General features: G+C 32.6%; 1 protein-coding gene across 9 annotated transcripts in view; it reads right to left on the bottom strand.

The window, feature by feature from the left end:
• Stag2 (STAG2 cohesin complex component) overlaps positions 1 to 14,708 on the bottom strand; it is a 171,269-nt gene that overhangs the window by 28,767 nt on the left and 127,794 nt on the right. For 7 of the 9 annotated variants that reach the window (XM_063246369.1, XM_063246366.1, XM_063246374.1 and 4 more), the window contains 2 exons: positions 14,136 to 14,213; positions 7,733 to 9,654 (listed from right to left, as the gene is read on the bottom strand). In XM_063246369.1, the coding sequence (XP_063102439.1) occupies positions 9,631 to 9,654; positions 14,136 to 14,213 (102 nt within the window). In that variant the 3' untranslated portion in view covers positions 7,733 to 9,630. Of the gene's footprint in view, positions 1 to 4,393; positions 4,598 to 7,732; positions 9,655 to 14,135; positions 14,214 to 14,708 lie in introns of those variants that run through there. The other 2 variants (XM_063246373.1, XM_063246372.1) reach the window with 2 other exon arrangements.

The following is a 14,708-nucleotide window of genomic DNA, read 5'->3' as shown; positions in this document are numbered from 1 at the left end:
AAGCTAGACAAGGACTCTGCTGGAAAATTACACACCAATATCACTGATGAACAAAGATGGAAAAACACTGAACAAAATACTAGCAAATCAAATATAAACATTAAAATGGCTCATTTATGATCAAGTGAGATTTCACTATCCCAGGGATGTTATGATGGCTCAAAACATGCATATCAATAAATGTGATACACATTAACAGAATGAAGGATAAAAAAGTATGATTATCCAAATAGTCAAAGAAAAAGCATTTGACAAATTTCAATATAAAAACTCAACAGAATAGCAATACAAATAATATACCTCAACATAAAAAGGCTATCTAGGACAAAATCACAGCTATAAACAGTGAAAAGTTGGAAATTTTTCCTCTAAAATCAGAAATAAGACAAATGTTTTTAAAATTTTTTTGATTAACAGATTTGCAGTACATAATGGTAACATTTCTTGCATGGGTTTGGTACGTGTATAGAATACATCTTGATTCCTTTTTCATCTTCCTTTCCCTTCTCCCTCTCCCTTCACTCACCTCTAATCCCCTTCCAATTTGAGCAAGATATCAGCCCTTTATGTATTATCTAGTTTTTATTTTGCTATTTAGGATTTGTTTTCTCACAGAAGAGAAATCATGACTAATATTTAGACTATATAAAGAACTCAAAAAATTAGACCCCTCCTTGAAGACGCAACTGAAAATGAAAAACTGAAATGAATAGATATCTCAGAGAAGAACTACAAATGATCAATTATGAGGAAATGCTCAACATTACCAGCCATTAGAGATGCAAAGTAAAACAACACTAAAGTTCCATTTTACCCAAGAAAGAATAACCACCAAGAAACTCAATAATATGCCAGTTGTGGTGGCACATGCCTGTAATCCCAGCACTCAGGAGGTTGAGGCAGGAGGAGCACCAGGAGTTTGAGGCCAGTCTGGGCTCCACAGTGGTTTCAAGGTCAGCATACTGAGACCCTGTCTCAAAAACAAAGACAAAAGAAATCAAACTATAACAAATACTGGCAAGGCTGCAGGGGTGGGGAGAAAGGAACCATTTTACATTGTTGATAGAAATGTGAATCACTACAGCCATTATGAAAGTAAGTATGCAGATTCCTCAAAAAGTAAAAATAGAAATTTCACTTGACTCAGGTATTACTTTTAGGTATCTTTCCTAAATAGTTAAAGATATATTAAGTGATACATGCATAGCCATGTTTATAACAGCTCGAGTCTTAACAGCTAAATTTTGGAAGCAACCTATAGGTCTATCAACAGAAGAATGGATAAAGAAAATGTAGTATTTACATGGAATGGAGTACTACACTCTGCCATAAAGAAAGGTAAAGTTGAGTCATCTGTAGGAAAATGGATGAACCCTGAGACCATACTTTTGTGTTTTGAGACCATACTCTTAAGTAAAATAAATTACACATAAGCTTAAAGATATTCTTGCCATTTCTACTTAACCTAATACTGAAAGTCCCAGCCAGACAAATTAGGAAAAATAAACAAAGTAACCAAATTGGAAAAGAAGTTAAATTGTACCTAGTTTCAGGTTCATGGGTCCTCAAATTGGAAGAATATTCAATTGTTCATAGTACCAAAAGTGATGTAAAGATCAGTGCAATTTCTGTCAAAATCAAATGACATTCTTCACAGAAATAGAAACCATCACCTAAAATTTGTATCACCAAAGATTTCAAATAGCCATAGCAATCATTGCCAAAAAGAGTAAAATTAAAGATTATAAAACTGGACTTCAAAATTTACTACAAAACTGTAGTAACCAAAATAGTACATTATACTTTAGGGTGGTTTAAGTATAGACTCTTATCTTCTGTGTGCCTGATCAAGAGTTTATACAACTGGACTTCAAAATATACTACAAACCTATAGTAACCAAAATAGTACAATGCAAGCATAAAAACAAATATGTGCACCAATACAGCAGAAAAGACGAGGAATAAAGCTACATAATGATGGACAGTTGATAGCCAAAAACACATAATGGAAAAAGGCAGTCTCCTCAAAAGATGTAAGAAAAATTATATTCACATGCAGATGTATGAGATCAGACCCTTGTCTCATACTGCACATAAAAGTCAACTCAACTTGGATTAAAAACATAAATGCCAGGCTTAAAACTATGGAACTATCAGAAGAGTTCCATGGCATCAGCCTGTTATTGTTTTATATGATGTGAAGAACACAAGAAACAAAAGCAAACATAGACAAATGTGGTTACATCAAAAGACAATGTAAGCATACATACATGTATTCAAGGTATGTAAGGTATGATAAGGTATTAATATCCAGTATTACAGATAATAAACTCATACAAGTCAATAACAGAAAAAAACAATTTTAAGATGACTAAAGGACCTGAATAAATATTTCTCAAAGGAAGATATTCAAATGACCAACAAGTAGATGAAATGATGCTCACAATCACTAATCACTGGGGCAACACAAATAGAAATCACCAGGAGTTGAGGGATGTAGACCACAGTTACAGTTAACCCAGCTTGCATATTGTATATGAGACCCAGGGTTCAATACCCCTAAAAAACAAAAACAAAACAAAAAATTAGAATGAGATATCATCCTATACCTTATCGGAAGGCTATTATCAAAACAACAAAATAAGCATTAGTAAGAATAAAGAAGGATCACTATTCCCTTCCATACTATTCATAGGAATGTGGTAAACAGTATGGAGTTCCCTTAAAAAATTAAAATTAGACCTACCACATGATCAGGCACACAGAAGATTCTATACTTAAGCCACCCTAAAGACTGCAACAAAATAACTGTGCAGACTGGATAAATTCAGGAAAACAGCAGTACACAAAAATCAACATTAAAAATCAGTTGCTCTTCTATACCAACAATGAATTAGCTGAGAAAGGAATGAGAAAAGTAATTCCTTTTGCAAAAAAGAAACAAAATATATAGGAACCAACCTAACCAAGGAGGTAAAAGACCTGTATAAAGAAAACTGTAGAACACGGGGGGAAAAAAAAAAAACCCTGAAGACATCAAAAATGGAAAATAGGGATCAACAGATTTAAAATTGTTAAAATAGGCATACCACAGCCTGATAATGCCTATAAACCAGCTACTTGGGAGGATGAGGCAAAAAGACTGCAAGTTCATGGTCATCCTGGGTAACTTAGCTAGACCCTATGTCAAAATAAAATAAATAAAAAAGGGGTATTCATGTAGCTCAGCATTAAAGTGGCACTGGGCTCAATCTTAGTCAGTCTGCAGTACCACAAGGAAATAAAATCACTGAAAGTGGTCTATAGATTCCATGCAACCCTCAAAATATCAATGATATTCTTTACAGTACTAGGGAAAAATTCCTACAAGTTTCCTATGGAAACGTGAAAGACCTACAATAGCCAGAGCAATGCTGAAAGCATCATGGTACACAATTTTAAGACATGGAATAAAGCTATAGTAATAAAAACATGGTACCGCAACAAAAACACACATATACCAGTGGGATACAAGACACAACAATAAACTCTCAACTATAGCCATATAATTCTTAACAAAGGAACCCAAGAAAATACATTAAAGACAGCTTTTAAAAAAAATGGTTCTGAGGGAAAAACCCTCAATATCCAAGAGATTGAAACTAGATCCTTCTTACCTTATACAAAAATCAATTCAAAACGAATACAAGATCTAAGCATAAGAAATTTTGAAAGTGTAGAAAAGGGGAAACATCTGAAGTGATATGCACAAAGAATTCCTGAATAGAAACTCTAACAACACAGGAAACAATAGCCAAGAATCAACAAATGGGACTACATCAATTTAAAAAGCTTCTGCACAGCAAGGAAAACAAAGTGAAATGGGAAAATTTTTGTTAGCTATTCTTGTGACAGAGGATTTAATATCTCAAACATGTAAACTTAAAAGGAGGAAACTGTCATCCACAAAGTAGAAAACTGGAGATCATCTAAAGTGAAATAAGCCAGACTCAGAGAGACAAGTATTGCACATTTTCTCTAATGTGAAAACATAACAAAACAAGACAAAATAAAAAAGATGACATGAAAGTAGAAAAACAACTTATTGGACAAGAGGAACGGAATGAAAGAGGGGGTTTAAAGAAGGATAATAGGGGTATAAATACAACAAAAATATAATAGGCATATATGAAATGTCACAAAACCCACCCAGCATTTTGAGAAATATGGACTAATAAAAAACCACTTACACAACATGTTGACTATCTTTAATAACAATGTATATTAAAAAATTACTGAGAGTACATTTGAAGTGTTTTTACCACAAAAAAAAATACATGGTAATCAGATTTAATCATTCCACTATGCAGGCACATTTCAAAATATCATATTGTACATGATAAACATATACAATTTTTCTACTAAAAATTTATAAAACAATATTAAGTAAACATACAGGAGCTGGCCTTTCATTTTATCAAAATTAACTTCACTAGAGGAACTTATTTTCAGGAATTTACTGCTTCAATTTCATAAATGATAAAGTCTTGGAGGGCTGGGTGTAGCTCAGCAGTAGAATGCTTGCCCAGCATGGGGAAGGTTAAGTTCAGTACCAGCCCTGAAATAAACAAATAATGAAACATTGAAAATGTGCTTTCCTCACTGGTAGAAGGGAGCCTAACACGATGAAAACATCCAAACTATTAGATAAATCATTTTATTGCAACTTAAAAGCTCTGTTACTACTCTTTTGGATCTTTGCATTACATATATATATATACATGCATTTGACTATCACACTGTACCTTATAAATATGTACAATTCTCAATTAAAATTTTTTAAATTATATAAAGAAAACCCACTAAAGTTACCAAACTTCCCAGCTGTGAGAATCCTTTTCCATTTTTAAAAGTCATGGGAGGTACAAGTTAACCAACAATTTTTCCAGTCTTGACTCACCTGTATTTCAGCAGTTACTAAATACAGTGGTACCTTGGTTCACAAACACTTTTGCTTACAATTTGGCAAAAGCGTTTGGCAAAATTTCATTTTTGTTCACAAACTCCATTGAGTGACGAACACAACCACTGTCATCCTTCCCACATGAACATAAATGTGGCCACCTTTTCCAGAAATCACAGAATAAATTATGATCAAGAAGCAAGGTATCACTGTACTTCTTACACACAGGACAGTTCTTCAGACTGCTTCTGCCTAAAATTCTGTCCTAGTCACCCCAACCCCCAATGCTCTCTAATCTGGCTTATCTCTCATCTTTTAAGAAGTAACTCAAGTAGAGCTTTTATTCATAGCCCAAAAGTAGAAATAATTCAAATGTCCATGAACTACTGAACTGATTAAACCACAGTATCTCTTTACAATAGTATCTCTTTACAAACCATAGTATCTCTTTACTACTACTCAGGAATAATAGGAATGTACTCTTCGGATGAATGGGGACATGGACAGATGAACGGACGGACACATACACACACACACACACACTCACACACACACACACACACACACACACACACACACACACACACGACTCCATGATAGAAACAAATTTAACAGTCATTGTCTTTGTAAAAAGTTTGGAAGCATACACTGGTTAGGGAGTAACAGAATCTTCAGGGTTGATAGTGATGTTCAATATCTTTGACAGGTAATTGAAGTCAAAACAATTTTAAGCATTTTAAAAACAGCAAATATATACATACAGTTTATGTATTCAGTGTACAAATATAAATTTAAACCCACAAAATAAAGCTAACTTGTAAAAATATGTAAGATCAATTATTTAGAAGGTAAGGAACCCACGTTGGCAACTTACTTTGAAATATGTGAAAGATGAGACACATTGATAGAAATGTAGTAATACCCATTCTTTCAATATTGCATGAAATTTTCATGGTAAAATGATAAAGTAAACCGCAAGTGTCAGTATCAAAGGAAGATGCTTAAACACACTATTAGTGTCTCTTATCTGTGCTCTCATACTTACTTCATTTATTAGTATTACATCAGCAACCCAATTCCTAGGAGTTACCGGTAATTTCAAAACAAACTTGTCTGGTATTTGGGTGCCCAGCAGGTAGCCCAAGTTTAGACACACAAGGAATAATAAAAATGATTTTTATAGCCTACAGAAATGTATGACCTACTTTCCTCATAACCAGACATCATGTACTTTATTGGCTCATTCGTGTGTTCCACTCCTCTATCCACAGCCCCCAGTACTAAAGAATGAACCTAAGGCCCAGACACTTGATGGGTAAATACTTTACCAATGAGCCACATCCCCAGCCTGTTTTATTTTCAGACTGGATTACAGGAAGTTGCCCCAGTTGGTCTCAAATTTACAACACTGCTACCTCAGTTTCCCAATAGCTGGGATTATAACCAGAGCCAGCTTTTTCTTTTGCTGAAATCAGTTACCAGAATAATTATCTCATCTGATACTCATCCATGTGAATCCTTAAGTTTCCTTTGTAGCAGTAAAATAAAGACATCTCTTTTAGATTTCCTTATTTTTTCCCTTCTCTCCTAACTTTTAAGACTATTAACAAGTAACTACTGTACTGATGAGCTCTGAGCTCGGTTTTAATTTATCCCTTTATAAAAGCCAGCTGGATAACATATTAAGGACAATGTTTATTTGTACCAGTCAGTGATACAGCCAGCAAGATTCCTCAAAGATGCACCACAGCATGAATACACAATTTTATCTTTATGTAATCAAACAAGCTATCATTTGTGTATCAAATGGTTTCAATGCTTTGTGGATCATGACCCAGTTATATTTCCTAGGTATAAATACCACCCCTCACCACTTACTAACCATATAACCACCTGTACGGTATTTTCAACTTAGTTGTGCCTCATTTACCCTTATCTCCTCTGGAATTTTTAAAAAGGGAAAGGGAAGGTTAATAGTATTTCTTGTCATGAGGATTATATGTAGTACCAACTATTTGGTATCATTTCAGATACTCAGTTCTGAAACACCAAAGAATAAACTAAAGACTCATATGATCTAAAAAAAATACCCTAAATGAACAACGTCCACTGATAGGACTGTTTTAAAGAATATAATGCCAATCAGTTGCTGTGGTGGCACACAACTATAACCCCAGCACTTGGAAAGCTGAGGCAGGAGGATTGCCACAAGGTTGAACCCAGCCTAGACTAAATAGTTAATTCAAGGTCAGGCAGAACTACATAGCTAAAGCCTGTCTCAAATATAAATAAAAATTTTAAAAAGCAAATGCAAATGTTATTAACATTCAAGACTGAGTTTTTAGTAAGAATAAACTCTTTTTCAAATGTTGGCTTTTATGTCCAAACCATAGCCCATTATCTAAGGTAGATTTCACTCCCTGGATGTTTTCCTTTTCAGCACTCTCATTATAAGTTTTGTTTCCTGCATTGAATTTATGAAGGAAGGACCTCTAACCCATGCCTGGGACAAAGTAGGTATCAAAATATGTCCTGAGTAAACAATGTAGACATTTCAAAATGTGTTTAACCCCCATCAGATAAAAATTAAAGCAATAGTGGTTATAGATTTTTTTAAAGTAATAACCCAATTGGGGATTTAGTCTCTTTAAAAATATGATTTATTAAAAATATAAAATGGTGATGTTTTCTATAAATATTCCCAAACACATGTAATAGATATAGATAACTGATAGTAAATCATTTAGAGTCACCCTTCCCTTTTGATTACAAGAGATAAAACGTACAACATACTGTAGGTTTATTTTTATTCAAAAAGTTACTGTCTCAAGACATAAATACAAATCAGAAAACAGTACAATTAGGACAATAGAATGTGGAGGACAACAGGTTAGAGTAATATATAAAACATTTTTAGCTGGTTGAAAACAAAGCTGTAAGAACTGCTTTCACAAAGAAGTACTCCCCTCAAGAATGAGAAAAAAAAATCAACTTAGGTTTAAAATCATATATACAGTCCTCTCAGCAGTTCTAGTAAATGCAGTGGTGTAAAACAACATATGCAATACTTTTGCACATAACAATATTTTTTGATGGAAAATCTGTTAGACAAGTCCGGTTTCATTTGTTAACCATGATTTAATAAAATAATTGTATTTTATTATGGTCTTTTAGCTAACCTATGGTTTTTGGCTACCACAGCCCAATGCTTATTGATTTCTGACTCTAAAAACTGGAAGCCTTTTGGTATTCACCCATCTGAAGATATTCTTGTATTGCAAGCATATTAAGGCATGGAATGATTAAAATAATAACCTCAAGAACTGAGAGACGACTGACAAAGATAGATACACATGTGATATAAGTTAATATTTTGTTTTAAACGATGTCTAGCTGCCTAAGCCTCGCAAAATGAGTTGATGTCAAAATGGCAAATAGCCACTTTCTGTTTTAAACTAATTCATTTGTGAAAGGACATAAAATGAAGTTTAAAGCTTAGCTTTCAAAGAATATTATGGGTTATGAATTCTATTATCCCATCTAATTTACATACAGAGGAAATGTACTGTAACCTGTTAGAAGTATCTTTAACCTGAAGACTGCTTGCAAAGACAGATAGATAAAACAATATAAAATACAAATTTAAAAATCATTTTAAAGCATGAACACTCATGCTTTTCTATTTTTAAACATTGTTAAACTTTCAATATATTTCTGAAACCTCATAATTTTAAGTTGGAATTTAAAAGTAAGAAAAAACTAAACAAACTGCGCAATTATAAAATCAGCACCAATTTATATATATATATAATTTTATTTAAAATTTAGATCCCTATTCCCACACTCTAATAAGCTGTATATTTTTGTTTAGAATTTTTCTGCAAACATACTACAATAAGCTTCTTTTATTTGGAGACAAAATACAGTGGCACTACTGGAAGGAATATCACAACATTACATTTTTATCTTAAAGGACAAGCAAACTTTCAGGGTTGATAGTGGGATAAGCATGTTTGAGACTGGTTACCTTCTGGCAGTACACTACATCTGGATAGTTCTGAAAAGTATAGAGAAGCTCTTGGATTTTAAAAATATCTTAAAATACATTTTAGATGAAAAAATTGTAAAAGTTCTGCTTATAAGTTTAACTTTTCTCCACAATTACAATATTTAAAACAAAGTATTGATTGATGTTTTAAGCATTTAAATTTAGAATGCTAAAAACAATTCATTCTATCCTACAATTTCAGGGTCAGGGAACAATTCATCCTTACTTTTTTTCTTGGATGTAAACAGAAATCCAGCAGAGGTCATCATTATTTAGTACAACCAGTAAATAAATGTGAGAGGATTCTTATCTGTACCAAATGCCTCTTCAGATTGTTAATAGTTATTTTTTTAAAAAAGCATGAAATAATTGATTTAAAAGCCAACTAACAGCGCATAAATAAAATATTTACTTTCTAAGAAAAACTGTAGCTTATCATCAAATTGTTTACTTGTCCTTTATGTTTTTCAGGCAAACAAAACTGCCCCTCAATGCACTTGATCTTGGTAAGCATAAGCATGTCATATTCTCCTTAGAGAAAAATCTGTACAGAATTTCACTGTATCTACCACACTTTATTTTAAAATTTCCTCTTCCACTTAGAAAATGACTTCACCACAGATTTAATTGTGTACTGGTATTAAAACATTGACACCCCAAGAACCTAATGAGAGAGGAAAAAAAAAGTTGTTAAAATAGTCATTCATTTATTTATAAAATATCTGTAAATATTATATTAGTACTTTACTAATACTATGTTAAATAACATCCTAATAAAAAAAAACATTGAAAATGTTCCTTTCTCTTCAGGTAAGGAATTCCAAAATTAAAGTGACCATTACTGAAGTAACATCAGGACCAATCAAAATGCCAATTACCTCATAAATATTAAGAGTAAGAACTTTGGCTTACTTATGTTTATATATACCCCTAATATCCTAAACATAGATAGGCTCTCAACATTTATGGAATGAACAAACAAACATGCTTCTTGACAAAAATTTCTGGCATAAGTTCATTCGAAAGAAGTTAACAAAGTCTTTTAGAAATATCCATTTCACTCCGAAGGTACCATTTTTTTAAAGTATTTTAACATGCAGAAAAAAAATCAAAGAACACCATAAGCATATAGACAATAGGAAGTTTTTTTTTAGAAAACTGAGTTAATGAGTAACAACTATAAATTTTGAGAAATCAAATAAGGCAAAAGGGTAAAATATGACTTACACAGCATTGATACTTTTCTATACATTCCAGTAAGTAAAGAATGTTAGGTAAATTCTAATAATTACTTGTTACTAAAAAGTATTAGCATATAATGGATGGACTCCACCTTGTTCATTAAATCAGAGAGGCATATTACTTTTAGCATATATACTAAGTGAAGCGCTTCAATTAAAATTTTAACACTTATGCCAATTAAATATTTTAGAATACTATAATAAGGAGGTAAAAAATTGCTGTCTAATCCAGCAGAAATGAGCTGAGATTGAGATCACAAGATCACTTATCCGTAAGAAAAATCTCACTTAAAGCCAGAACTTTACCTGCTTTGATTTGAAGGAATTATGCATTTTCAGACCAGGAAAACAAGTAACTACTTGAATGTAGCCTCTTTGTAATGATTTATCAATTTAAGTTGTTTGGATCCCCAGTGATGAAAACTAAAGATTCATTCATTCCACTTATTACTCCTCCATTAACTGTATCTTACCCTCCATTAACTATATAACTACCGTACTACATATCCCTTGTCCTTCTCTCCCCCCGCCCCCTTCAAAAAGTTTCTTCTCTTTTGGTTAAAATCAAGAGTTTTAATGGTTTGGATGTTTCCATGAAAAAGACCTATATGATTTTTAACAGTGTCTTGTAGCCAAAACACTATGACTCTGGGCAAGGAAAAGTCTGAAGTTTAGTGAAAGAATAAAATTTTAAATTAGTGAGTTCTTGGTGTAGTATGGTATAAAGATGAATGAAGCTCTTTGCAGAATTCCTGAAATTCCCTTTGTCATTTTATATAGGCTAGTTATAACTAGATTCTCCTGCTAGAACATTAAATTAGCTCCGTATAATGAGGCTTTACCAATTCTATACTACATGTAGGTCTAATAAGAGAATCTCAACATGGAAGTAACATTAGTGACATTCTCTTTACTGTTTGAACACAACTGTACCTGTTTCTGATGCTAACATTAATAAACACGGCAGTAGCATTACTGACTCTCTTTTCTGTTTGAATAAACTGTACCTGCTTATGATGTTAACATTAATAAACACTTAAGCATATACTTAAATGTACAAATACTGGCAGAAAACAGCAATTATCACAATGGGAGAAATCAATTTTGTTTTCATATGTAAAATCAACTATACTACAAATCTAGACTCCCATGTATATGTAGCCCCAAAATTATATACTCAAGAGTTTTTATATTGCTACTCCTGGATAATGTGAAAATCATGTTACAAAAGATATACTTAGGATTTATTCAGATACTGATGTATCTACAGCAAGGTGCTTTAAGACACCTAGAATCAGAGAATCTTAGAACTGGGCATTAAAGGATTTAAATTCAACTTTTCTATTTTAATGACTCACAATATAAATTATATTTATTATATTATAGAAAATGTATTTTTATATTGTAAATTTTTCTTCACTCCATTCTTAAGTTATGATCAAGACATTATGGGGTATTCATGCTTTAAAAAAAACCTGAGATGAACTTAAAAAAAAATACAGTTACGGACCCAAAACTTTTAAAAATTACTGATCACTCATTATGTGACTGCTGCCATCATGTGGAATTCTGTAAAACTACAACTATTAGTACAATGCTCATTTTATTTTAGTCACAGTGGCAGCTAAACTATTATCAAATTTAAAAAATGATTCTCAGCTATAATAAAGTAATATATATGAGAAAATCATAAAGTTGCTGTAAATGATGATATTAGGTTCCTGTTTTTTAGCCTCAGATTATGGTTTTCTCTAAATGCTTAATGTGAAAAAGTTTATATTGCTATTTCATTATTCTCACTATCTGAAGAATACCTTTTTGCAAATCTAGTGACTAAACAAACATGTTTAAAGTCCTGCTGATAAATAAATACATAAAAATATGGAGATTTCTCACTGCTTATATCAATTTAGACTTTAATTAATCATTTTAATTTTCTAATTACTTGATGTTTTCATATAAATGAATTCTTTTACTTTTCGTAAGCGTAAATAGTAGAGACAAAAGATTATGAAATCAAAAGTAACAGCCATTAAATTAATACTCTCACAAATAAATTATGATTCATATAGTGGCAGGCATATAAGCTCTCAAATACTAGGTTTTGTACTTTTCATTTTAAAGTAACAGACAAGGTATATTACAATATTCAATCCTTAGAGACAGAGAGAGTGTCTTATTCATTTTAGCACCAACTTTCAGCTTGATGAACTGCTGAATTAATGTATTTAATCATACCTGTTTGAAAAGATTCTCCTTTACCCTTCATAATTGCTACACCTTCATGTTTTATTAAGATGTATTTTACTACTTTACTAGATTATCCAGAAAACCACTTACTTTACTATTCACTTCTGGGTAAGACAGGTTGCATGTGTATTAAATGTTTCATACTCAAACTCAAAGAATAGTTTATAGATGTAAAAACAAGTTAAGGTGCAAAATTCTAGGTCATGATCTAGATCTACTAAAACTGAATCTACTTACACTTTAATAAGATTTCCAGATGATTCAAAGGCACATTAGATATTGAGAAATATTTATTTAAAATATCCTAACATGGTCTACTTAAAGATTTCCATACCACCTGCTCTATAATATTCTGAGTTTTAGGCCAAATAACTGACCTTATTAAATATAATGTGTTAGTGTAAACTAGTTGAGTAAAATTATTTTCAAAAGCTATCTGAAAGCAGATTATGAGGTTGGGACTAGTCAAGAGGAAATATTGCCTCACAGGATGGTACAATAGTCATCAGAAGTACTGAGTTTTAGGAAGAAAGATTATAATAAGCAGGACACTAAAAAATAAAATGAAGGGCATTTAAAGGACTCACTCATTTGACAAAACTACCTACTATGTGCACTGCTTTATGAAGCTCAGTCTATTGAGAGACCAAGATATGTAATAACCTATCTCACCACACCAGTCTGGTAATTACCATAATGAAACTCCATAGCCAGTGTTGAAAGGAGCAGAAAATAAAATATCTGGAGAGGTCAGAAAAAATGTCACAGATAATGTTAAAATTGAGTATCGAAGAAAGAATAAACTAGCAAGAAAAAGCAATGAATATTTCTGGCAGAGAAAAAAAAACATATACAAAGGCACGGAATCACCAAAGAATGTAGCACACTGGAGAGAAATTCTAACACTTTATGTGGCCAGAACACAGGATACATGTAAGGAAAAGCACAAAGTTAAGGTAGTAAGGAGCTAGGTTACTAAAGACTTTGTATGCCAGGTTAAGGATTAAGAAGTTTTTCTTAATGGTGACAAGGAAAAAACAACTTATACTTTAAGTGAAAAGACCAGATGTACATTTTAGAAAGATAATACCACAGAAGATATAAAGATATAAAGGCTAGGGCAACAAGATCAGTTAAAAGGCTCTGCAACAGTCACATAACTGAAGCACAGCACTATCAGAGAAGACACAGTACAGAAGTACTTAAGAAAAAGAACTTAAAAGCCTCAGTAATAAACAAGGGTGGGGGGAAGGGAGTAACAGACTTGTCATCCTAGATATCTCAATGGATCTCTGTATTATCAAAAACATTATGCAAATTCCTACTGCTTTTATTTTTCCGTTCATTTTACCTACCCATAAATCCCAAAGAAATTTTTCTGAAATACAATTCAAATCTAAACCTACAGGAAACTTCTAAATTCCTCAACATTCAAGTCCCAGTTGGCTAAGGATTCAAAGGTACTTTTCCGTCTGTTACCACTGCTGCACTGGCCCTCCTCTCCCACTGAAATCCTGCCTGCCAACCTCTTTTTTCTTAGGTCCAATAATTTTCATCAATTCTCAGTATGTTGCCCCAGCTCTTCGCCCTTAAACTTGGGGATTATCTACACTTTTGATTTGGCAGTCTTGGGGTACATTTAAATTAAACCTACTGATTCATCCATAATTGAAGCTGGATCAAAGAAATCAGGCTTCAGTTCTGTTCTCTCTCGTCTGTTCTTTGATGGTGGCTAAGGAAAAAAAAAGTAAGTTGATATTTGCTCTAACTACAACCAAAAGAGTAACTGAAAATATCTGTATTATCATTAGATATTTACATGGGCTACATGACTGTAAGTATACAATATTCCAAATACGGTGTACTCAAACTACACAATGTTTAAAAGTCCAAAAACATTCCTTTGTAGAAAATTATTCTGAAACACAAAAATCTAGGAACTTTATTTTAATTTTTCTTTTAAAAGTCCCTTTTGCCAAATAATTTTCCTTGAAAGACACCAAACTAAAGAGAAGCTGTATCTGATTACTTCTTTCTTTTAAAGAGAATACACTATGGTGTACTAAAAAGAAGAATCACAAAACTGTGAATGGTGGTGGCACACCTATAATAGCAGTACTCAGGAGGAGGAGGCAGGAAGATCACCATAAATTCTGAGGCCAGCCTGGACTACAAAGTGAGTTTAAGCCCAGTCTGAATGACATAGCAAGGCCTTGTCTTGAAATAA

Source organism: Cavia porcellus, unplaced genomic scaffold (genome assembly GCF_034190915.1).
Source record: "Cavia porcellus strain 051 isolate PalLab524CR breed Dunkin Hartley unplaced genomic scaffold, mCavPor4.1 scaffold_3, whole genome shotgun sequence".
Classification (NCBI taxonomy): Eukaryota; Metazoa; Chordata; class Mammalia; order Rodentia; family Caviidae; genus Cavia; species Cavia porcellus.
This window is presented reverse-complemented; position numbering and strand designations above follow the sequence as displayed.